The following is a 24,480-nucleotide window of genomic DNA, read 5'->3' as shown; positions in this document are numbered from 1 at the left end:
ATTAGTCTTGATATAAGAGACACGTGGCTCTTATTAAGGGTGTTGACGTGTCTTTCATTAGTAGAAAAAATAGTTAGAATAGAAATTAGTTAGTTGCTAAACAGAGCAAAGATAAAAAGAGAATCTTGAGCGATATTTCACATCATTTGAATCATAATCAAAAAGCGGTTATTGAGTTCTTATTCTTCTTTGTATCTTCGCACACGCGCACTAGCTAGAGTTCCTCAGTCATCTCCATCGGAGGTCTGGAGTTGAGCCGGAATATGGTAACTGCCGCCGCGGTGATCGGGTGATCTCGTGACAGAAAATAATCAATATTTTGAACATAAATATAAATTTAAAAAGTTCGTATAGGCTCGATTAAGCTCGTGAGCCTCAAAGTATTCGATAAGTAAAGTTTGATATTTAACTTGATGCTAAATAAATCAAAATATGACAATTTTTTATGAACAAAAGTATTACATCACGTATAAGATTTTAATTTTAATATCTTTGCTGCTTAATACTCAAATCCAATCTTATTTTCTGGACAACTGAATCCGTTTCTTCAGTCGCATATTTACTAGTGACGGAACTCTTCTTTATATGGATCTGTCCAGATAAACACAACTTTTTGTTAATACAATTGTTGTCTTTGCCAAAAAAAAAAAAATATAGTACAATTGTTGTAATAAATGGAAGCTAAGCTGCTCGAAGCCGCCTCCTCCGCCGCCCTCCGCCACCTTAGTTCCGATATCCCAAAGCCCACTCGCCTCTTTCCAGATCAAACATCTTCCCGCCTTCAATTTCCCAGTTCGAGATTTCTCAGTAATGGCAATCTCACAAATCAAGCTTCTTCCGCTTCTGCGGTTGGGTATAAATCTGGTTATCGAAGTTTCTTTTTCGTTTTTTTTATTTATAAAAAATTGTTTTATAATTTGGCGATGATAATTTTCTCTGGTTGAAGACTCTTACTACTTTCTTGTTAGATATGCAGTGCTCATGAATTAAACATTTCTTCTAAATTTGTTTTTTTTTTTTTTTTTTTTTTTTTGGGAGGCATTTCTTTTAAAATTGTTTTATTAATTACATGTAAGCATTTCATTCTGTGAAAATTTTATTTAGGGATCCAATTTTTGAATGTTTTAGTCTTACATTTATCTTAGCTATTTAATTGTACTAGACCTAATCATAAACCAGATACATTCTTTTTATTGCATCGTATACAAAGGAAATAAATCATGATTGAGAATATTTGAGATCCCTTATTAGAAGTGCTCGAGTATTTTCCATGCAGGTCATAAATTTCTAATATTTTTACCCGTTTTTGTTAGCTGCAGATGATCTGGAAGAAGCACTTTGTTTGATTTTCAGCAATGTGCATCACGAAATACATTGACCATTCTTCCATTTTCCATACATGTTGGCTTTTATTATCTCTTCTAGTTCAATTAAGTTAGTTCCTTTCGTGACCTGATAAACAATAATGATTCTAGAGTATGATCATCTTGTGTTTCTGATAAACGATAGTTTCATGTTTATTCTTGAGTATTGGTCCCTACCGATCACGTTATAAACCTGTCTAGTTGTCTTCTTACCATTTTTCAATAAAGACCGATATTTGTAATCACTTTGATAGTATCGGTCTATGGATCCATTTGCAGTAAAGATCTATGTTATGACATTTTAGAAACCGGTCCTTAGGTCATGTCAATCCATGTCAGGTATACACAGAAGAAAAGGGTAGACGAGTCGCAGATGTACACTCTTGAGGGCATTAGGAGCTCCTTGATACGACAAGAAGAGAGCATTATATTCAGTCTGGTAGAGAGAGCTCAATTTTGTTATAATGCGGCAACATATGATCCTGATGCTTTTGCTATAGATGGTTTCCATGGCTCTTTAGTCGAGTACATGGTCAAAGAAACAGAAAAGCTTCATGCCAATGTAAGTTGAAACTAATTTTTCGTGAAGGTTTGGCCTAGCAAGAATATGCATTTAAACAATTTTTCTTTGATCTAGGCCGGAAGATACAAGAGCCCCGATGAGCATCCATTCTTCCCAGATGACTTGCCCGAGCCACTCTTGCCCCCGTTGGAGTATCCACAAGTAAAATCATAGATGCTTTGTCTTTATAGTTTACCGTCTCCTGTTAAGTCAAAAACTTATTGCAGTCACTAATATTTCCACATTAATAATGATATTATTGCATGGAATTAACAAAAACAATTGAAACCATAAGTCGAATATTACTAGGTTGTCTTGGGATTTTTATAGGCCAACCTTCAGTGGAACTCAAAATTACTAATGATGTGCAGCAAAACTTTGTGTTTTTGGTTGTATTACAAATGACACGCGCGTTTATACTATTTCTGCATGATATGGATATGCTTCTTAATTACTAGCTTTCTTTCTTTTCGCGAGCATCACCCTATTTGGTTGTTTTTTGTCCTTCTAAGAGATGATGCTATCGACGCTGATACAGGTTCTTCATTCAGCAGCAGATGTGATCAATATAAATGTGCGAGTATGGAATATGTACTTCAGGAATCTCCTCCCTAGATTAGTTAAAGAAGGTGATGATGGTAATTATGGCTCAGCTGCAACCTGTGACACTTTATGCTTGCAGGTACATGTTTTGAAACCTACTATATTATTAAAATTGGGCTCATCATTCCCTCAAAAGGTCGTATAAGGGGAGAGAGACAGGACTTTAACACTCCACCAACTTATGTATTGAATGTAATTCTCATTGATTTGGGCCTTAAACTATATTAGAATTGGGTTCATCATCCCCTTAAAGGGCCCTATAAGGGGTATCCAACTTCTATATTGAAAGCAGATTCTTTACCGAGTCTATGTTGGAATTTTTTTTGTCCGTAACCATATCATTGTCCTCGGTGTCAGCTTTCTGATCCATTAGATTGAGTGATTTATGTTGAATGATCAATAAGATTGGGTTATTACGCTGCATCCCTCCAAATTTAAAATATTGTAATTTCGTAGCTTTTACATCAAGATCTTGCATGTGTATCCGCATCTGATCAAGGATATCTCAATTCCATTTATAGTTTTATTTAGATTAGTCATACACTAACTGCTCATCTCTCAACTTGTAGACGCTTTCCAAGAGGATTCATTACGGTAAATTTGTAGCTGAAGCCAAATTCCGAGCCTCCCCTGACGTCTATAAAGCTGCGATCAGAGCACAAGTAAGTTGATTCAAGTCGTCCTCAAAACGTATACATGTAAAAACCGAGTTTCAATGTGCTTAGCGACTTAGCTCGTATGGAGTTTGTTTCAGGATGGAGCTCAACTGATGGATTTGCTGACCTACGCGACTGTGGAAGAGGCAATCACTAAGCGCGTGGAGCTGAAAACTCGAAAGCATGGACAAGAAGTAAGCGCGGCTGCAGGTGATCAAGATAACATTGAACCTGTTTACAAGATAAACCCCACCATTGTTGCCGAGCTCTACTGCGAATGGATCATGCCGTTAACTAAGCAAGTTCAGGTTGAGTATCTATTGAAAAGACTTGATTAAGTTTAGGATGAAAATATTTTTTTCCAACTTCTCTACTATGCAATGTTTCATATGGAAATATTTTCTTCACCTTTATAGACTACATTCCTTTAATTGGTATCTGAGATTCACATTTTGCAGTAGAATAGAGAGTCTGTTTGAGTATGTCTTATACTGCACAAAAACTGGCTTTATTACTTGATATATGAATATTTGATTAAAGATAAATGACTGAGTTTATTTAATCTAGAAATTTAAGTTTATCAAAGAACAAAATACTGAAACTAAGAGCATGTTTGTTTTTCTTTGTCATTCTCTACTTTACAATTCTATACTACTCTTATCTACTCTATGCTAAACATTGGAAATGCAATTTGTTTTTTACTAATATTCTCTTCGTCTCAACGAAGATGAGGCGTATTTTTTATTTTGGGCAGTCTCAATGAAGATGAGTCATTTCCTTTTTTGACAAAAAATAGACAATTTAAAGCCCTAACTAAGAAAATTAATCGCTATGTTGTTAAATTTAATATTTAATATAATGAATGATTGAGTATTTTTATGCTCCAATCCCACCTCATTGATGGAATAAGATTTAAGCAAAACTAGTTTTACACGTATTTTATGCTAAATAATCGCATTGTGGCCACCCACATTCTAATTGTAATACCCCGTTTCCTCGAGCTAAGTTTAGAATAATTTTAAACTTAGATTTAAGATGATTCACGCCGGATTGAGAAAAAGAATTTATTTTAATTCCAACAAAAATAATTTACAAAAAAAAACATTTGTAAATTTAGTTATTAAATTTATATGCATTGCATATTTATTTAATTTAGCATTCAAGTATTTTCACGAGCTATTTATTTAGCGAACCCTGAAGTATTATTACAATCCTGATATTTTATCCTGAGGGATTTTATTAGTCCAATCAACACTACACCCTACACCATACCTTGTCTTTTTAAACAACCCCCAAAATCAGCTTTAAGCTTTAAGCCATGCCTAAAGGCAGGCTGTCTACACTCTTTCCAGCCACCCTACCAGCCCCAAATTTCACTTTCCAGCCATGCCTAAGGGCAGGCTGTCAAATTTCATTGCTTAAGCACGTTCAAGCCAATTTCAGTTGGCATTCTCAATACCCAAAATTTTCAGACTTTTTTTTCACAGCAAGAATTCAAGTGCAGAGCGGCCATAGCTCGATTCCAGCAACCAAACCAAGTTCCTAAAGGTTCCCTCTTGAACTCTTCGTCTCATTTGCTTTTACAGCTTTAATCAAGCACTTCGTTTGTGCCATTCCAGTAAACCAATATACCCAGCAACACATATGCACAGCACCGCATATAACATTCTCAGTAATTAAACAAAATGGCATTTCAAATGCATCTACATACACTCTGTTTATATATGTGTGTTTACATACAAGCATGAGTTTGTTTTTAAAAGAAGAAATGATAAAAATGGAGTCTTGAACTTGGGTTGTCTGTCGAGTCTGGGCAGAAAGTCGACGGCGGTGGCTCGGCGCCACTGTCGGTCTGACCGAAGAAGAGAGAAGGTCGGGGGCTGTGAGCGGCTCATCGCCGTTGCTCCGGCGAAGTTTTGAGATAGATAGTCGAAGGCTGAGTCTAGGACTCCGGCGGGCGGCTCTTGCAGCTGCTTGTCGGTGAAGAGTTGAGCGAGAGAGAGTGGTGGTGGTGGTTCGCCACTGTAACAGGCCGAGAGAGAGAGCAGTTGAGGGAGGCGGCGGCGTTGTCGTCGTCGCCCAGGAGGAGAGAGAACAGGGGGAGTGACGGGGAATGGAGCGGTGACTGGTCGGAGCTGGGTTTAGCAGAGGGAGGCCAGAGCTCGGCGGCCATGGCTGCTGTTGCTCGGCCACGGACGGAGGGAGAGATGGGAGTCGCGGTCGGCGGTAGCTTCCTGCTGCAGTCGCCGGAATTGGGACAGAGAGTGAGAACGGAGGGAGGCGGCGGCGGTACCTATCGTCGTTGCCAAGGAAGGAGGTCGGTCGACGGCTGCCTCGCCGGGGGTGGTGGCACGCGGTCGTGAGTCCGAGAGAGAGAGGGGGACGATCAGTCGAGAATTAAGAGAGAGAGATGACTGATTTCGTATGTGTGAGTGTGTGTGCGGCTGACGAGGGGAGAAGAAGGGAGGGAGTTTGGGCTAGGCTAGGGTTGGATGTTGGGCTTGAGAGAAAGGGTTTGGGTTTTGGGCTCTTTTTTTGGGGGCCGATTTTGATTGTATTAAATTTTCAGTTTGGGCCTCTGATTATTTTAAATCATGGGCTGCCCAATTATTGATTTAATTGGATTGTGCAGATTTGTTTTAAAGAGCTACACTATTATAATTAATTAGACTTATAAAGTTTGATTAATTTTAATTTTCATAATGATATTAAATTATTATTATGTGCATATTTTAAGTAAATTACTTATTATATGCTAAGCATGACATGAAATTGCATTTATTTTTGCAATAAAAGTATTTATGATTTAATTGGTTTTATTTATAATTCCAATTATTTAAGAAAATCGAGTAAGGATATTGTTGGTGTCCTTAACTCAAGAATTTAGTTTTCAATTATTTATTTACTAAATTTTGAAAACCCGGCTAAGTGAATCATAGAATGTTAAGCACTATACCATGACTTAAGATTAGATTTAAGGAGACCTATTGAGAATAGATTTCTTGTAGGCTTTGAGCATCAGAAGGATTAGCACTGCTATTCCGATTCAGAGATAAGGTTAAACGACAGGCTTTGCCTATACAGGTGGGCTTACTTTCCAAATGTACAAAGTATGATTGAGTTATTAAGCTCTAAATGTTTCAATGAAATGCAAATTGTTTATTTAATGTAATGAAAACTGTTTATCCAATAAAATGTTTATGTGCACTCTGCTCTGTTTAAGGCTCGCCACAACGAATCAATTGAGGTTCTCTTATGACCTAACACGTTGTTTGAGAATTGTGTACACCGTTAGCTGACTCGGTGGGTTGATCTCCATTCGGGCACTAACTAAGAGGCGTTATAAGGGTGCTTGCTGGATGTGTTCCGAAGCATGTAATGTAAGGGCCTGCCTGGGTAGCGTCCCGAGGTCAAAAGTAAACTTGTCTGGGTTACGCCCTCAGTTCAAGTAAGCGGGAGACAGAGATCCGTCGGTGGCTAGAGGTCCGGGATCACAGCGAGTAACAGAAAGGGAGTGTGACATGTGCGCACAAATGAAAGAAAATGTTTTAACATGCTTAGAAGTTATTTCAATTTAAAACCTTCTAAGTCATGTCAAGTATGATTGGATAAACTGTCTTTAAGAAAATAATGAAATGTTTATGAAAATGCATGCCCACTAAGTACATTAGTACTTAGCCCAAAAATACTTTCAAATGTTTTCAGGTTGGCTGGCTGGTGCTGACGGGACGGAGCTGAGGCTAACGATAAATTCCTATGTTAGACTTCCGCTGTAGCAATTACTCATATCAGTCTTTTGTTTTCCCAACTTAAGATCTTCATGTTAAATTTCAAATGATATACCTGACCGAGCTTAGACTCTTCACTACTAAATTTATGCCAATGAATGTCGGTTGTCAGAAGCATGAAACAAAACTTGTGATCCAAAGGGGCATAGCCCGACTTTCTATCCTATTTCGGGTTTTAACAAGGTATTTCCCTTGTTTATTTCTATGAATTATTTATACCTCGATTATATTTATTCTTTCAAGAATTGGGGTGTGACAGAATGGTATCAGAGCATGAGTTTCCTTTCATGTTTCTGATAACCATAAGCTTTTCAATGTCGAGTCTAGAATAGTATCTCTAGACTTCTAAGAATGTCAGTAGCCCTCAGCTCGCCGTCACACTGCCGCAACTAAGGTACGATAATAGTTTCAAAAATATACATATATGTATTTCAGATGTTATGAATGTTTCCAAGAAAAAGTGTGCGCTTTCAATGAATGATGATATGTGAATTGCTTACCGCTTTCCATATGCTATAAGTTATGAATTGCTAATCGCTTTCATATTGTTATTTTGGGTCTCCGACTCATATAACTAAGCAAGTATCGTGTTTGGGACAACCCGAGCCCTTAACGATAGTGTCGTGTTTGGGACTACCCGAACCCATAACGACTCAATGAATGTTATTTCGTGTTTGGGACTACCCGAGCCCTTAACGAATCAATGTATGTATGGTCGAGTTAGATTCCTTGAATCTTTCCGGCACAAGCAAAGTTTTCATGAAAGGGACTTTAAATGTCCATATTTGTTAAGGTTTCAAAAGAAACAGAAGTATGAATGAATGAATGAATGAGAAAGCTTATGTTATCGTTTTAGGTTCATTGCCTATACGATCAGAATGAAGGGTCCTCTTACAACCGTTTGAGTACCACCCAAGAATGCTTTGAGAATGTTAGTCGTGATAGCACCGCTTGATCGATTTAAGTAAGGATTGGTAAGATAGAAATGTTTAACATAGATATGTTATAACATAGAGGCAATGCCTTAAGACTAAGGATTCACTTGAGCTATTTCAATAGCGGTGAGATTAAGTTTTTCACATAAGAACTTATGTTGCTTATGATTATGATGTTAGTCGTGATAGCTTTGCTAGAACGGCATAGAATGGATTTTTCATGGTATCAGTAACTGATGATGAAGTACTTGTTAGTAAGTGTTTTAAAGTTAGAAGTTTGACCAGAGCCTTACATGAATAAGAAGTTGACATGATTGGGGACGAAGCTCCCATTTGACTGAGTGATTTGTTTTGTTGGGTCTGGCCAGCCCACATGACTAAGATCTCGGTGATTGTCAATTAAGATTTTTAATCTCGAGGTAGAGCATCATCACAATATATAGAGACTCGCACTATATAGTTGTCACAATAGAATATCCTTTTATCACGATAAGTATAGTAGCGATTAGAATTACTCAGTTTGTCATTAGTTTTCAACCAGCTGTCAATATGTGGTCCACATGGTGAACAATAATAAGAAATGCGTAAAGGAATTCGTGAATGAATCGCGTCATGAGATATTCAATTCCCCTAGTGAACCAGGGAGATATTATGAAGGAACAAGCAATGAACGAGACTCTCACCACCGAGTCACTACAACAAATGGAGAAGTAAAAAGTTCACGCACAAACAAGATATGTACACCACCTCAAGATGCAGGTAAAGAAAAAGGAAATGGAATGAAAGAAATAGAGGAAACTCCGAAATGGAAGGAAAGCACTAGAACTAAACTTAAGGTATAACCCAACCCCAAGGCTAGTAGGCTCAAGCTAAGAGAGTGAATGCTTTGGCTAAAAGTGCCAGAGGCTACAGCAAGAATAAAGTTGGAACGCCACCACAATGGAAACTTAGAAACCCCCATTAAATAATCATTTGGAAATGGGAAAATGAGTTTACATGGCAGAAGGAGTGCCATTAATCCTCGAAGTGAAAGTTACGAAAACGATGAGAAAAGTTTGATGTTAGAATTCCCTAGTCAGTCTGAGAAGGTGACTTAGGACGAAGGAAACAATTAAGGAAGTTCAACAGATTTGAGAGTACAAAGATATTTTTCCCAATGAATTACCAAATTTTCACCAGACCTAGTTTCATGCAACATAGTATGTCACTATGGGGAGCACAAATTCAAGATGTCAAAAGAAAAGATGATACACTAAGGACGTGTATTGATTATAAGAAGTTGAAGCAAGCTTATAAGAATCGTTATCCTCTTCCGAGGATAGACGACCTGTTAAATCAATTGAGAGGAGCTGGTGTATTTTCCAAATTGACTTAAGATTTGGATACCACCAACTCAGGATGAAAAGAGAAGACATCCCAAAGACAGCGTTTCGAACGCGTTATGGACTTTACGAGTTTACAGTAATACCCTTCGATGTAACGAATGCCCCAGCAGTTTTCATGGACCTGATGAACATAGTTTTCCATCAGTATTTTGATAGTTTTGTCTTAGTGTTTATCGACGACATCCTCGTATACTCTAAGACCGAAGAACAACATGAAGAACACTTACGCATAGTACTCAAAACCCTGCGCAATGAGAAATGGTTTACCAAATTCAACAAGTGTGAATTTTGGTTAAAGGAAGTTATGTTTCTCGGTCACATAGTGTCGACTGAAGGAATCAAAGTAGACCCCGCCAAGGTCGAAGCAGTCAAGGAATGGAAGGCACCATCAAATGTCAATGAGATTAGAAGTTTTCTCGGTCTAGCAGGTTACAACATAAGATTCTCGAAATTGGTTAGGCCAATGACTCGGCTTTTAAGAAAAGGGACTAAGTATGTTTGGTCCGAAGCTTGTAAACAAAGTTTTAAGTAGCCCAAGACTAGGCTGACTACTGCACCAGTGTTAGCAATACCAGGGGAGAATGAAGAATTTGAGGTGTACACTGATGCCTCGAAACTAGGATGGGGTTGCGTGTTGATGCAAAATCAGAAAGTGATAGCATACACGTCTCGTCAATTGAAGCCCCATGAGCTGAACAACCCAACTCATGATTTAGAACTAGCAGCCGTTGTGCACGCGCTGAAGATTTGGAGACACTACCTCTATAGAGTTAAGTTTGAGATCTTTACAGATCATAAGAGTTTAAAGTACTTCTTCGAGCAAAAAGATTTGAACATGAGACAACGAAGATTGCTTGAATTAATAAAGGAATTACGATTGCACCATCAGTTACCATCCAGAAAAAAAACGAATGTAGTAGCTGACGCCCGGAGTCGAAAGACGAAGGCTAAGCTAGGGTAATTCATCACCCAGCAGAAAGAACTGATTCGTGACTTCGCCTCACTCAGTTTAGAGAATGTTTATTCATCAGATTCAGTATCCGGTTGTGTAGCTGCGCTGACGGCTAAACCTGATTTGAGAGAAAGAATTGTGCAAGCACAAAGAGAAAATTTGGTTCTTGGAGAATATGCGTCTTGCTGCAAGAACAAATGAAACAAAAGGATTCACTGAAGCAAAGAATAATGCACTTATGGTTGGTGAAAGATTGTGTGTGCCGCACAATGAAGAATTAAAGAACGAGATTATGAGCGAGGCTCATGATACTCCATACACTGCACACCCAGGCAGTACAAAGATGCACCAGAGTTAAAGAAAATTTTCTGGCGAACAGGAATTTAAAAGAGATATAGCGTTATAGTGGATCGATTTTCAAAGTCAGCGCACTTTCTGCCAATTCAAATGACATTTGGATTGGAGAAACTTGCAAAGTATGTCAAGAGATAGTACGCCTTCACGGGGTACCTGCATCTATCACGACAGATCGTGACACCAGATTCACCTCACGTTTCTGGAAAGGTTTACAAGAAGCAATGGGCACTCAGCTGAACATCAGCACAACGTACCACCCTCAGACTGACGGACAGTCAGAAAGAACGATTCAGATTCTAGAAGATATGTTGCGAACGATTGCCGCAGACAAAGGTGAAAGTTGGGAGGATTTGTTACCTCTCGTAGAATTTGCTTATAACAAAAGTTATCAAGCAACGGTTGGAATGGTCCATATGAGGCCTTGTAAGGCCAAAAAGATAGTTCACCACATTACTAAGATGAAGTGAGTGAAAGAAAGCTGTTAGGTCCTAAATTGGTCCAACAGATGGTTGAGAAGGTCAACCACATCAAGCAAAGAATCAACGAAGCTCAGGATAGACAAAAGTCTTACGCCGATAAACGCCGATCAGAGTTAGAATACAATGTTGGGGATCGAATTTTCCTCAAAGTCTCTCCCTCAAAGGGAGTTATACGTTTTGAAAAGAGGGGCAAGTTACGACCCCGTTATATAGGACTTTTTGAGATCCTAGATAAGTTAGGCCTTTGTAGCCTATAAGTTGGCTCTGCCACCAAGCATTATGGATGTATACAATACGTATTGCATCTCGCAATTAAGAAAGCATGTGATTAAGCCAGATAAAGTAGTCCTAGCCAGGACTAAAGTTATGAAAAGAAAACCAGTCCAGATACATGATCGCAAGGTTCAGGTTTTATGAGACAATAATTTTGTTCTCATCATGAAGTGGGACCATCACAGGATGGAAAAGGCCACAAAAGAAATGAATGAAATGAAAGTCAAGTATCCCATGCTAGAATACCAGATATGTAATTTCGGGGACGAAATTTTTTTTAAGGAGGGAGGGATGTAATACCCCGTTTCCTCGAGCTAAGTTTAGAATAATTTTAAACTTAGATTTAAGATGATTCACGCCGGATTGAGAAAAAGAATTTATTTTAATTCCAACAAAAATAATTTACAAAAAAAAACATTTGTAAATTTAGTTATTAAATTTATATGCATTGCATATTTATTTAATTTAGCATTCAAGTATTTTCACGAGCTATTTATTTAGCGAACCCTGAAGTATTATTACAATCCCGATATTTTATCCTGAGGGATTTTATTAGTCCAATCAACACTACACCCTACACCATACCTTGTCTTTTTAAACAACCCCCAAAATCAGCTTTAAGCTTTAAGCCATGCCTAAAGGCAGGCTGTCTACACTCTTTCCAGCCACCCTACCAGCCCCAAATTTCACTTTCCAGCCATGCCTAAGGGCAGGCTGTCAAATTTCATTGCTTAAGCACGTTCAAGCCAATTTCAGTTGGCATTCTCAATACCCAAAATTTTCAGACTTTTTTTTCACAGCAAGAATTCAAGTGCAGAGCGGCCATAGCTCGATTCCAGCAACCAAACCAAGTTCCTAAAGGTTCCCTCTTGAACTCTTCGTCTCATTAGCTTTTACAGCTTTAATCAAGCACTTCGTTTGTGCCATTCCAGTAAACCAATATACCCAGCAACACATATGCACAGCACCGCATATAACATTCTCAGTAATTAAACAAAATGGCATTTCAAATGCATCTACATACACTCTGTTTATATATGTGTGTTTACATACAAGCATGAGTTTGTTTTTAAAAGAAGAAATGATAAAAATGGAGTCTTGAACTTGGGTTGTCTGTCGAGTCTGGGCAGAAAGTCGACGGCGGTGGCTCGGCGCCACTGTCGGTCTGACCGGAGAAGAGAGAAGGTCGGGGGCTGTGAGCGGCTCATCGCCGTTGCTCCGGCGAAGTTTTGAGATAGATAGTCGAAGGCTGAGTCTAGGACTCCGGCGGGCGGCTCTTGCAGCTGCTTGTCGGTGAAGAGTTGAGCGAGAGAGAGTGGTGGTGGTGGTTCGCCACTGTAACAGGCCGAGAGAGAGAGCAGTTGAGGGAGGCGGCGGCGTTGTCGTCGTCGCCCAGGAGGAGAGAGAACAGGGGGAGTGACGGGGAATGGAGCGGTGACTGGTCGGAGCTGGGTTTAGCAGAGGGAGGCCAGAGCTCGGCGGCCATGGCTGCTGTTGCTCGGCCACGGACGGAGGGAGAGATGGGAGTCGCGGTCGGCGGTAGCTTCCTGCTGCAGTCGCCGGAATTGGGACAGAGAGTGAGAACGGAGGGAGGCGGCGGCGGTACCTATCGTCGTTGCCAAGGAAGGAGGTCGGTCGACGGCTGCCTCGCCGGGGGTGGTGGCACGCGGTCGTGAGTCCGAGAGAGAGAGGGGGACGATCAGTCGAGAATTAAGAGAGAGAGATGACTGATTTCGTATGTGTGAGTGTGTGTGCGGCTGACGAGGGGAGAAGAAGGGAGGGAGTTTGGGCTAGGCTAGGGTTGGATGTTGGGCTTGAGAGAAAGGGTTTGGGTTTTGGGCTCTTTTTTTTGGGGCCGATTTTGATTGTATTAAATTTTCAGTTTGGGCCTCTGATTATTTTAAATCATGGGCTGCCCAATTATTGATTTAATTGGATTGTGCAGATTTGTTTTAAAGAGCTACACTATTATAATTAATTAGACTTATAAAGTTTGATTAATTTTAATTTTCATAATGATATTAAATTATTATTATGTGCATATTTTAAGTAAATTACTTATTATATGCTAAGCATGACATGAAATTGCATTTATTTTTGCAATAAAAGTATTTATGATTTAATTGGTTTTATTTATAATTCCAATTATTTAAGAAAATCGAGTAAGGATATTGTTGGTGTCCTTAACTCAAGAATTTAGTTTTCAATTATTTATTTACTAAATTTTGAAAACCCGGCTAAGTGAATCATAGAATGTTAAGCACTATACCATGACTTAAGATTAGATTTAAGGAGACCTATTGAGAATAGATTTCTTGTAGGCTTTGAGCATCAGAAGGATTAGCACTGCTATTCCGATTCAGAGATAAGGTTAAACGACAGGCTTTGCCTATACAGGTGGGCTTACTTTCCAAATGTACAAAGTATGATTGAGTTATTAAGCTCTAAATGTTTCAATGAAATGCAAATTGTTTATTTAATGTAATGAAAACTGTTTATCCAATAAAATGTTTATGTGCACTCTGCTCTGTTTAAGGCTCGCCACAACGAATCAATTGAGGTTCTCTTATGACCTAACACGTTGTTTGAGAATTGTGTACACCGTTAGCTGACTCGGTGGGTTGATCTCCATTCGGGCACTAACTAAGAGGCGTTATAAGGGTGCTTGCTGGATGTGTTCCGAAGCATGTAATGTAAGGGCCTGCCTGGGTAGCGTCCCGAGGTCAAAAGTAAACTTGTCTGGGTTACGCCCTCAGTTCAAGTAAGCGGGAGACAGAGATCCGTCGGTGGCTAGAGGTCCGGGATCACAGCGAGTAACAGAAAGGGAGTGTGACATGTGCGCACAAATGAAAGAAAATGTTTTAACATGCTTAGAAGTTATTTCAATTTAAAACCTTCTAAGTCATGTCAAGTATGATTGGATAAACTGTCTTTAAGAAAATAATGAAATGTTTATGAAAATGCATGCCCACTAAGTACATTAGTACTTAGCCCAAAAATACTTTCAAATGTTTTCAGGTTGGCTGGCTGGTGCTGACGGGACGGAGCTGAGGCTAACGATAAATTCCTATGTTAGACTTCCGCTGTAGCAATTACTCATATCAGTCTTTTGTTTTCCCAACTTAAGATCTTCATGTTAAATTTCAAATGATATACCTGACCGAGCTTAGACTCTTCACTACTAAATTTATGCCAATGAATGTCGGTTGTCAGAAGCATGAAACAAAACTTGTGATCCAAAGGGGCATAGCCCGACTTTCTATCCTATTTCGGGTTTTAACAAGGTATTTCCCTTGTTTATTTCTATGAATTATTTATACCTCGATTATATTTATTCTTTCAAGAATTGGGGTGTGACACTAATTTAATAGAGAAAATTTGAATTTATTTAATTTATTTTTTAAAATAAAAATAAAATTTAGTTATTTTATTGTATTCTCTACATTTTAGTTATTTTTTTATAATTTTTTTCAACTTTTTTATTTTTATTAAAAAATAAATTAAAAATAAAAAATGAAAAAAAATTATAAAAAAATAACTACAATATATAGCATAAAATAAAATAACTAAATCCTATTTTTATTTTAAAAAATAAGTTAAATAAATTAAAAAAATTTCAATTAAATTAGAAGGTGGGTAGCCACAATGTGGCTGCATAGATTTATTGTTTTATCAATCTAGGCTTATCCATAAAGTAAACACCCCATAATAGTCTGTGATTTAAAAAATACGTGTCAGTACACACATCCTGCGAAGAAACCCGTTTTTGGTGCAACTATTTAAGATAAAAATTTGAAGGCAATCGTTTGCTCAACGGATAAGATATTTTCCTCCGCCTCGCCGCAACGGAGAACCAGACTTGAGTTGCTTCTCATGGCGACGGCACTTTCTTACACATTGTCGCTACCACCGCATATCTCTCTCTGCCCATCGATGTCTATTAAGCTTCCTTCACCTCTATGCGCGGCAAGGCCATTTCTTCGACCTTCTCTTCGAACTAAATCACCATTTTCAGCCAATTCGCCTCCGAGCTCCGTCAATGGCGCGTCTTCTACGGCTGTGGAAGATGGACAGCAAAGCGGCGACATTTCGATTAGCATTGACGTCCTTAAACGCTTCATTGACCTCAACTTGGGCAGTTGGAAGGGTTCTTTCCACGTAATTATCATTCTTCCTTAATTCATAGCTCTTAATTTTCTGTCAACAAAATTAGGGTTTTGTTTTCTCTAGGATGTAGGAGAAAAAATGCTAGATTGTAAGTACACGTAATTATTTGTGTGTTAAGTCTGCAATGGATTCAACACCTGGTATAAGATCTAAAGAAGTAACGATTCTTATCACGTTTAATGGTTGAAGTGTTGTTTTTGAAGTTTGGTTCTGTTTTTGTTTTGTATCAGTTAGGTATTTCTGATAGGGAGAAGTTTTATTTCTGTGATTTAAAGAGTTTGAACTTCGAACGAGAATGCGAATAAAAGATTTTTGGTTGATATCTTGCAGCAATTCGATTGTAATGGGAATTTGCTGTATAAAATTAGTACAAAGCTTGCTGCGAGCTCTTATGGAGAAAATGAACTCACGAGTTTGATACAGTCGTAAGTTTTTTACCCTGGAACATTACTTGAATGGACTTTTGGTATGATCTTATTTGATCTTATTACCATGCATATGGGTTATTTGTTGCTTTTATATTATTTTCGTTTTTCTTACTTTGGGGTAAGAGTCGAAGCTTTACTTTTGTAAGATCCTAACCAATAAATTGAGTACAGATTCTGTGTAGTCATATGGCAGGTCAGCTAATAACAATGATAGGTTAGAAGTTTATCTGTTTTTCTATGAGGTCAATAGTCAGATATGCTGAAGTGAAGTTAATTGTTATCCTTGTTTTACCCTATGGGAAGGTGATTTTATATGTCTTTCATTGCTGATATTGCAGGATTGTATGAGCTATTTTGAGATTTTACTATTCATTGGTCGAAGTAAAGTAACTGTATCTTTCTAAGTGCCAGAGAAACTACATTCCAACATGCTATGGTTGCTATGTATAGAGGCATGTTGCTTTGTTTTTCTTCTAAGTAGCTGTAGCACTAGTTGGGTGTTTTACTGGTTTCCAAAAATATAGGTTGTACATCAGGCAGCCTCCCTTAAACCCTAAAGATGAGCCAGAGTGGTTTGAGTACAAGATCAAAGAGACCAACATGTTTACGGTGGACAAATATCAACAGGTGAGACTTCATTTGCCTAATCCCAATTTTGGTTGCTCAATAGTAATTCGTAGCTGCAAAATCTAAGTTTCTTGGCAGTTCCATAGTTGAAATTTTAATTGTTTTGCATATCATCCACTGAATTTAGTTTGCAGATTGGGTTCTTTCATAAAGAGAAGGCATTTGCATTGAGGTACCAGACAGCTGGAATGTTGGAAACAGTTTTGAGACAAGGGGTGCTAGGTGAAGATGATATTGGAGAAGAATCTCCCAGGTATGTTATTCAATGTAGTTGAGCAGTTTTGGTTGAATGGATTAACAATTCCTGAAATTGAATGTTGAGAACAACCCTTTGACTTGTTGTTTTGATTGTTGTCATAGTTATTATGGACACAAAGCCGTACTTAATATCAGAGGTTTCAATATGCATCTGATCATGATCAATGATTCAAAAGCCTGAATGTAAAACATGCTTTTTGCAAGGATTAATGCATGATTGATGGACAAGTGTCTCCCCCAGGAGTCTACTTAGCTATTTGAAGGCAGTTCTGGATTAGTTTGTTGATAAGTCCTGGAAATGAGAACATGTTCACTCATTATGTGATTTTTTATTTATTTTTATCTCTTCTGTGGAAATAAATCTGTATTAATATTGGTTTCATGATTTGCATCTGAGTCTGGCCATGATCACCAAACATGAAATCAATAACTCCTGAATGGATTTTCTATATTTCTCAAATTTTAGTGTGCATGTGTTGGTCTAGCGGTAGGTGGTAAATGCCCAAGGCCTAAGATCCTGGGTTTGTGTCCTCTATCGCGCGGTTTTTAAACTTCTTTATTTACTTACGTAATTTATCAAAAAAAAAAAAAAAAAAAAATCCTGAATGGATAAGTTTCCTTGTTTTCATGCGAACTTATTTTATTGCATTAGGAGAAGGCAGGATTAATTCTCTAGAGAACTTGATGTTATCAAATGGATTCTTTCCTTTGTCCATAAAATGGATTTCTGAATTTTGCTAGCTCCTGAAGGAAGATATAGTGATGTACGTGGATTTTGTTATTTTTTATTTTTTTGGTCATTTAGGTCTGTTCTATCTGTTATGTTATGCCAGTTATATCCATTATCGCGTTAATCACTAATTTCATGGCATTACTTTTCATCGGGCAGAAACCTAAAGCTGCCATCTCGAAGGCCTTCACTTGTATGTGAGAATTGCCTCTACTCATTGGAACAAGATGCAAGAGTAAGAGCTTTCCATATCATGGATCCAAAAGGTATACTTGACATGCTACTTGTATTCCTCGAAGAAAGAGGAAGTGGGGCGACTCCCCACCCTTCATTTGACAATTCTAAGGTACCTATATAATATTAAAGAAACAATATATTATATTTTCTCGAAAATGCTAAGTTTCCTGACGCTGGTAATATTGGTTTTAGGACTTAGACAGGATTACTCCTCATCTAGGGACATGGAAGGGTCGCTCTATAACAAAACGCAGTGGTGTTTACGGTGCTACAATAGCTGAAGCAGATACTATTGCTGTGCTTGAAATGAACAAGAATGGTCAACTTGTTCAGGTGCTTCATCAGTGCTTGCTCTCATTTCTTCTACTTTAATTATTGATTTCTAGTTAAAAATTTGTTTGTGCCTTGCCCATTGAAAGGCTTACTTTCTATTTTCAACTTTAGGTTTCATCTTGAGCTTTGTTTAGAGTCTCTTCTTCAAATTAGAATGCAGGAATTACTTTGAAAGAGTTAATCCTCTAGTCTTATTCTGTTTATCAATAGCAAATATTTATTGGTTTAGCAGTAATTTATTTACTTGAGATTTTGAAAATGATCTCTTTGCCCATTGATGATGTGGTAGTGCCACATGAGCTGCCATGTACACAATTTCCATATGTACAATATTCACATGTAAAAGTAACAAAAACTAAAAGGAAAGTGAACCCTAATGGCCTAATCACATGGCATCTTATAAGGCACTACCACATTCGGCGAGTCGGACCATTTGATAGAGTTAAGGTGAAAAGTAACAATAATGAATTAGAATAATTAAGAAACCCAACTAAAACATATGAGGTTCACAGGCGAATCCTACCTCAGCCAAAAGATCTAAACTCAATAATAATACTTTTGATGATCCTAAATGGCTAAGCTCTACTACTTGAACAACAAGAGGAACTAGGGCTCCAGAAAGGCGGAAAAAAAGCCCAGTCCATCCATTTATTCTAACCCTACATAACTTAATTAACGAAATGAAAAATAAAAAATAAAATAAATGGAGATATCAAGAAAGGTATCACTAATGGGAACATTAATTTACCCACGAAATGGTAGATAATCATTTCTGAGATCACAGATGTATTTAGTTCAAGCAAAGCTGCTTAATTTTAATAGATTCATGTGATGCTTCGGAAAAATCCTCCGAAGATTTTAGGGATATGATTTTTTTTGGCCAGTATTTAATGAGGTTTGATGTAACACCCTACTTTTAATTAACTAGAATATTTAGTACTATTTATCTTAAAAATTAAATATTACTATGATGTAGAGCAGCAGAAGAGTATAACTTAATCAAATAAACAGTAAAGTAATAATCTCATAACTGATGCACAATATTCTAAATAACAAAACATGAAAAAAACCATAAGGAAAATGTTAACTAAAGCTGTTCTGAATTCTTATCCATTCCTTATTAGTAAGTTATTAAAGAAAAACGTAGCTGTGTCATGCTGCCAAACCAAGTTATCAATTCAAACATGTAATCAGTTCTTATAAAATAAGCTGAATTCTATTAACAACAAAATTCAAATGTGTCCCTCAATTATGAATAAAGATAAATAAGTCGTTTAAAATAATTATTCATTATCAAGTATAATCTGTGTTTTGAGCATAAATAAATCTAGGAAACTGAAATTCAGTCTTATTAACCAAAGTGAAATCCCCTTCTTCTCGTTCTAGTCATTCTCAAATTCCATGGCCACGAAGACCACGACTGCTTCGATCTCCAACTGCAAAAGTGAAATTACATAGGGGTGAGCAATATGCTCAGTGAGTACTATAAATCATACCATGAGACCTTATAATTAGTGTGATAGCACGTGGGGTTGGCTTTTATTTTTTGGTTCTCGTTATCTTTTTAAGGGTTATTTGTGTGTAAATACACGAACTTTCAACATTTCTGGTTTTTACCATGAATTTTATTTTTTGAATCTAAATACACGAACTTTGTGTTCGTCTAATTTTTCCCACGAGCAATTCTATCGAATTGTAACTGACTTGGCTTCTACGCGGCATATTATTGTTTACATGGCTTGGCGTACACATGTCAATTTTAATATAGGTTATTTGCGTGTAAATACACAAACTTTCAGCATTCTCTAGTTTTTCCCGCGAACTTAATACTCTTGTGATTCCCCCACAAAATTCATTTTTTCTCATATTTCTCAATTAGTTTGCGTTGCAATTGGTCATGGTTAAAATATTAACTCAATTTTTTTTTTTATTGTGTCGAGAAATTGAAAAGCTTTAATATGATCTTTGGATCCAAAAATTTTGTCATGACATATTTCTCAACGAGTTTTTGCTGTAGTTAGTTATGGTTAAATTGTTAATTCAAAATTTTTATTGTGTCGAGAAATTGGAAAGCTTTAATATGACTTTTGGATCCCAAAATTCTATCATTGTGCGAAAGATGAAAAAATGAATTTTGTGGGAAAGACCAGAAAAGTACGAAGTTCGCGGGAAAAACTAGAAAATGTTGAAAGTTCGTGTAATTTACATGCAAATAACTCAAAAAAAATAAAAATTAAAACTGCATGCCAGTCATCCCATGTTGGCAGCTGCGGCGGACACGTCGGCATCACTTTAAGGAAAAATAAGTTTCATGTCAAAAATCAGAGGAGCATAAAATTCATGTCTTTAGATTCAAAAAATAAAGTTCGTGGGAAAAACCATAAAATATTTAAAGTTCGTGTATTCGCAAATAACCCTTTTTTTAATTAGCCATTTTGTTGTTGTTGGTTTATTAACTTCTTTTGGGTCAGCTGTTTTTAGTAGGAATAAACAGAGCCCATTGGCTAATTAGATTATGGTTTCTTATTGGTTTATTTATAGTTCAACTTGGAGTAGGAGTCAGGCACGTTTAGGTCAGTTGAGTTTGTTACTGTAGGCCTTTACGGAGGAGCTTTTATCTTTACATTATTCATTCGGTTCTTGCGTTCTTAATATTATTGAGGTCTTAAATACACTACCATGTTTTGCTCCTTTACATTACGTACACTTTTACTCTATCACATTGAGGTCTTAAATACACTACCATGAGATATTATAATTAGTGAGGTCTTAATAATAATACCATGAGACCTTATAATCAGTCAGGTCTTAAATATAATACCATGAGACCTTATAATCAGTGAGGTTTTAGTAATAATAACATGAGAAAGTAAAATACCATGAGATCTTGATAACAATGACATATAAGCATAGAATCAACTATGAAATAAAAGCATAAAGGACAATATGGATAACATAAACCACATGCATAAATTTCCCACCTTAACCTCGCCTTGAATTATCTTGAGATGAAGATCCTAGATAGCTAATTGCTTTTAACCCCCAAAACAACTATGGTGTGGTCAGGCCATATTTTCCAAGTAATAGCAAACAAACTTAATTTGACTTAGAGGATTACAAAATCCCCTCTGGACTTCGACGAGGAAAGGGAAAAAATAAAAAGTACTCCTACTTAATGCTTTCTTGAGAGCATGCGTGTGTATGATTTGGGGTAGGAATTTATCCCTGTTAATTATACTAGTTTTGGAGGGAGTTATTATAAACATGAGATTGTGGTTTGTATAAATCTCCTAGTTGGATAAGTAAAATTATGATGAAGCTATATATGATCTTGTACGTGATATAGTAAGAGTAGAATATTAGGCTTATCAATTTCAAAAACATAAATCTTTTGGGACTCCAAAATCTATTTGTGGATAGACTAATTATTATCCTAAAGGCGTAATGAAAATTAGGCTTATCAATTAGTACTTATCAGGAATGAAGGAAAATATTGCTATTTCTAGTTGTTCATTCAGATGAAAAATATAGTACATATCAGGAATGAAGATGAAGGAAAATAGCTCTCTCTCTCTCTCTCGAGCGCGCGCGCATTTGTACTCGATCCAAGACCAGAAAATTGAACCGTTAGTTTTCCAATTTAGTCATACCTGCATGTTCTTATTTGTTAACAAACAGATCCCGGAGGAATGACTAAAGATATATTCCTCTTTTGTGCTGAAATCCTAAATTGCAATCTTAGGTCTCAAATAATGGTGGTTGTTTCTTGCATTGTCTTCAATTTACCACTCCCTCATTTCAACCATACTTTTTACTTGCGCATGCTTTTCTATTTCTGACTTGTTTTTCCTTTGACTTCATCTCACCTTGCAAATTGTGTATAGCAGTGTAGATCTACACAAAAAGTCAGAACTGTTTTCAGTTTGGAAATTAGTAAACATAGAAGCTTTTGATTGCTTCATCTTTCCTTTTTGATGATGGCTTCACCTCCGATACTTATACATCTGTTACTAAATAAATTTTGGTTGCATTTGTCGATGTGCATAGGATATAAGATTTACATCAGATGGCAGTGATGTTACCACCTCCGTGCTCTGGACGGGTTCCATCTCGAGCAACCTGATCACCTTTGATGGTGGTTTCCAGTTCACTTTATTGCCTGGCGGCATGTATATGGGATGCCCTTCCGACGTGGCAAAGAGTGTGCAAGAGTCCAAGTCCTTCCATTTGGAACTTTGCTGGCTCGAGTCACCTGGCAAGAGACAAAGATTGGTTCGGACATATGATGTGGAGGGATTGGCAGTGTCATCAACATATTATCTGGAAACGAGACAATGAGTTTGATGGTTCTTCTTGCGCTGCATCCTGATGCTTGCATCGTGCGTTCATCTTTCTCGTCCTCATCGGCATCGTCACAGCGGTAAATGTAAGGGGGCCAAGAACCAGAATCAAATTCGTTCACATTTCCTCCGCTTTTTGTCATCTTCGCAGGAGTTCAGCACATCCTGGACTCTTGATTAATGAAGGATCCTCCTAGTTCTTGTTAGCGTACGGTTTGTATGTATATTTTAACATGTGAATACAGTTGCACATTAATAAAGTGTTTGGTTTGAGTGATAAGATATTGATTTGTTAAAATAATTTCAACTTGATCAAGTGTTTGGTTTGCATGATTCGACTCGCGATGAATCACTCAATTCACACTCTAATCATGCATTTGAGTAATTATTTATCATGTTAAAGTTAGGCAAAGTATTTATTTATCGTCAGAATGTTATAATTTTCTCTCTCATTTGTCAAATTAAACATCCTAATGGATTGGATTAGTTCACAGCTTCATTTGTAATGATAATAAAATCGTCAACTTTCTAAGTTGATTTTCAATATTTTGAATAAAATTGCAATTTCTAATTTTAAATAAAATCATGCACTTTTTAAGTTGTTTTTTCATTATTTTTTTGTTATTAGTGGAAATTTTGTGGTGTTAATTTTATGGTAGTGTAATTATTTAAATTTTATTATGAAAGTATATGTATTACTCCCTCCGTCCTGTCGAGCTTGAGGCGTTTCTTTTGGGCACACAAAGATTAAGGAGCTATTGTTTAGTTATATAAGTATGTTTGTAAATTTGTGGTTAAGTAGTTATTTATATAATTAATTATTTTAATTATTTTTTAATATAAAATTTAAATTAATTAAATCTGAATTAATCATTAATTATTTTTTATATACAAATTAATTATTTCTATAATTAATTAAATTAATTATTTTTTATATATAAATTTGTGAATAATGTGTTTGAGAGAGGGAAAGGGAAAATGGGTTGAAAAATAAGGATGTAATTAGTAGCTTTAATTAGCGTATTAATTTTCCTAATTTTTGCCAAAACGGGAACAACTCATGCTCGTTGGGACGGCTCGAAAAGGAATACGAGTCAAGCTCGGCGAGATAAAGGGAGTACTCCCTCCGTCCCTAAAATAAGTTCCTCTTTTTCCTTTTTGGGACGTCCCCCAAATAAGTTCCTCTTTCTTTCTTTCCATTTTTGGACAACTACTCCACCATTAATAATACTTTATTTATTCTTACTTTTCACTTTTTCACCACTCCCAATACTAATTATAACACTTTTTCATCTTTTCACCACTCTCAATACTAATTATAACATATTTTTCCCCACTATCAATACACTTTACCATTTTTCCTTAAAACCCGTGCCGTCCCCAAAGAGGAACTTATTTTGGGGACGGAGGGAGTATTATTTATCATTAGTTTTTGTTTTAGCTTTTATCATGAATTTAAAGATAAATTGCTTATAAAAATTAATGCATGGTATTTAAAATTTGTGTTAATAGGCAAAAGTGCCCCATTCCTTATTCATATTTTGAAAAATGTCCACCCTTATCATGCAAAGTTATCCATGCCCTAAATTACTAAATAACCCTTAAGTGGGTCAACATCTTTTGTAATCATTTCGGCAGTCTTACACATCTTACACATTTTTGAGTTTCAATGCATTTTTTTACAATAATTTGTGATGTTGACCGAAATGATTACATTGAGTGCATGCAATAATTTTTTTTACACTGTATATATATATAGTGTTCATATCTTTAAATTGTAAATATTATCGACCGGACACTAATTAACACTTAAACAATATATTAAATTAAATTCAGCAAAATAGTAAAAAATAATATAAAGATACAAATAGATAGAATAAAAACTTTTATGTCGATATAGCATCGATCCGGCCGGTGAAATGGCCAGAGCAATGTATCCGACCGGGTACATTTCAGGTAAATAATGACCCGGCCGGACACATTTTTCCTTGAAAATTACCGGCCGG

The 24,480-nt window shown here is 36.8% G+C and overlaps 2 protein-coding genes across 3 annotated transcripts in view; both read left to right on the top strand.

Annotated features, from left to right (window-relative positions):
* Positions 1-7,200, top strand: part of LOC130988768 (cyclic dof factor 2-like) — a 52,422-nt gene extending 45,222 nt beyond the window's left edge. Inside the window, exon 3 of the transcript XR_009090200.1 lies at positions 6,891-7,200. The gene's annotated coding sequence lies outside the window, so the exon portion shown is untranslated. The remainder of the gene's footprint in view (positions 1-6,890) is intronic.
* LOC130988759 (chorismate mutase 1, chloroplastic) lies at positions 503-22,784 on the top strand. Of its 2 annotated transcripts, none has more exons than XM_057912713.1 (12): positions 503-853; positions 1,704-1,926; positions 2,002-2,088; positions 2,465-2,608; positions 3,099-3,191; positions 3,284-3,493; positions 15,852-15,946; positions 16,474-16,576; positions 16,711-16,829; positions 17,724-17,910; positions 17,994-18,134; positions 22,182-22,784. In XM_057912713.1, the coding sequence occupies exons 1-12, from the start codon at positions 675-677 to the stop codon at positions 22,470-22,472; spliced, it is 1,872 nt and encodes a 623-aa protein (XP_057768696.1). In that variant the 5' UTR covers positions 503-674; the 3' UTR covers positions 22,473-22,784. The 2 variants fall into 2 exon arrangements, with proteins under 2 accessions (XP_057768696.1, XP_057768697.1); XM_057912714.1 differs by lacking the exon at positions 503-853 and adding an exon at positions 906-1,401.
* The last annotated feature ends 1,696 nt before the right edge of the window (positions 22,785-24,480 follow it).

Source organism: Salvia miltiorrhiza, chromosome 6, assembly GCF_028751815.1.
Source record: "Salvia miltiorrhiza cultivar Shanhuang (shh) chromosome 6, IMPLAD_Smil_shh, whole genome shotgun sequence".
Taxonomy (NCBI): Eukaryota; Viridiplantae; Streptophyta; class Magnoliopsida; order Lamiales; family Lamiaceae; genus Salvia; species Salvia miltiorrhiza.
The sequence above is the reverse complement of the archived record's forward strand: the minus strand, read 5'-3'. Positions and strand labels throughout refer to the sequence as shown.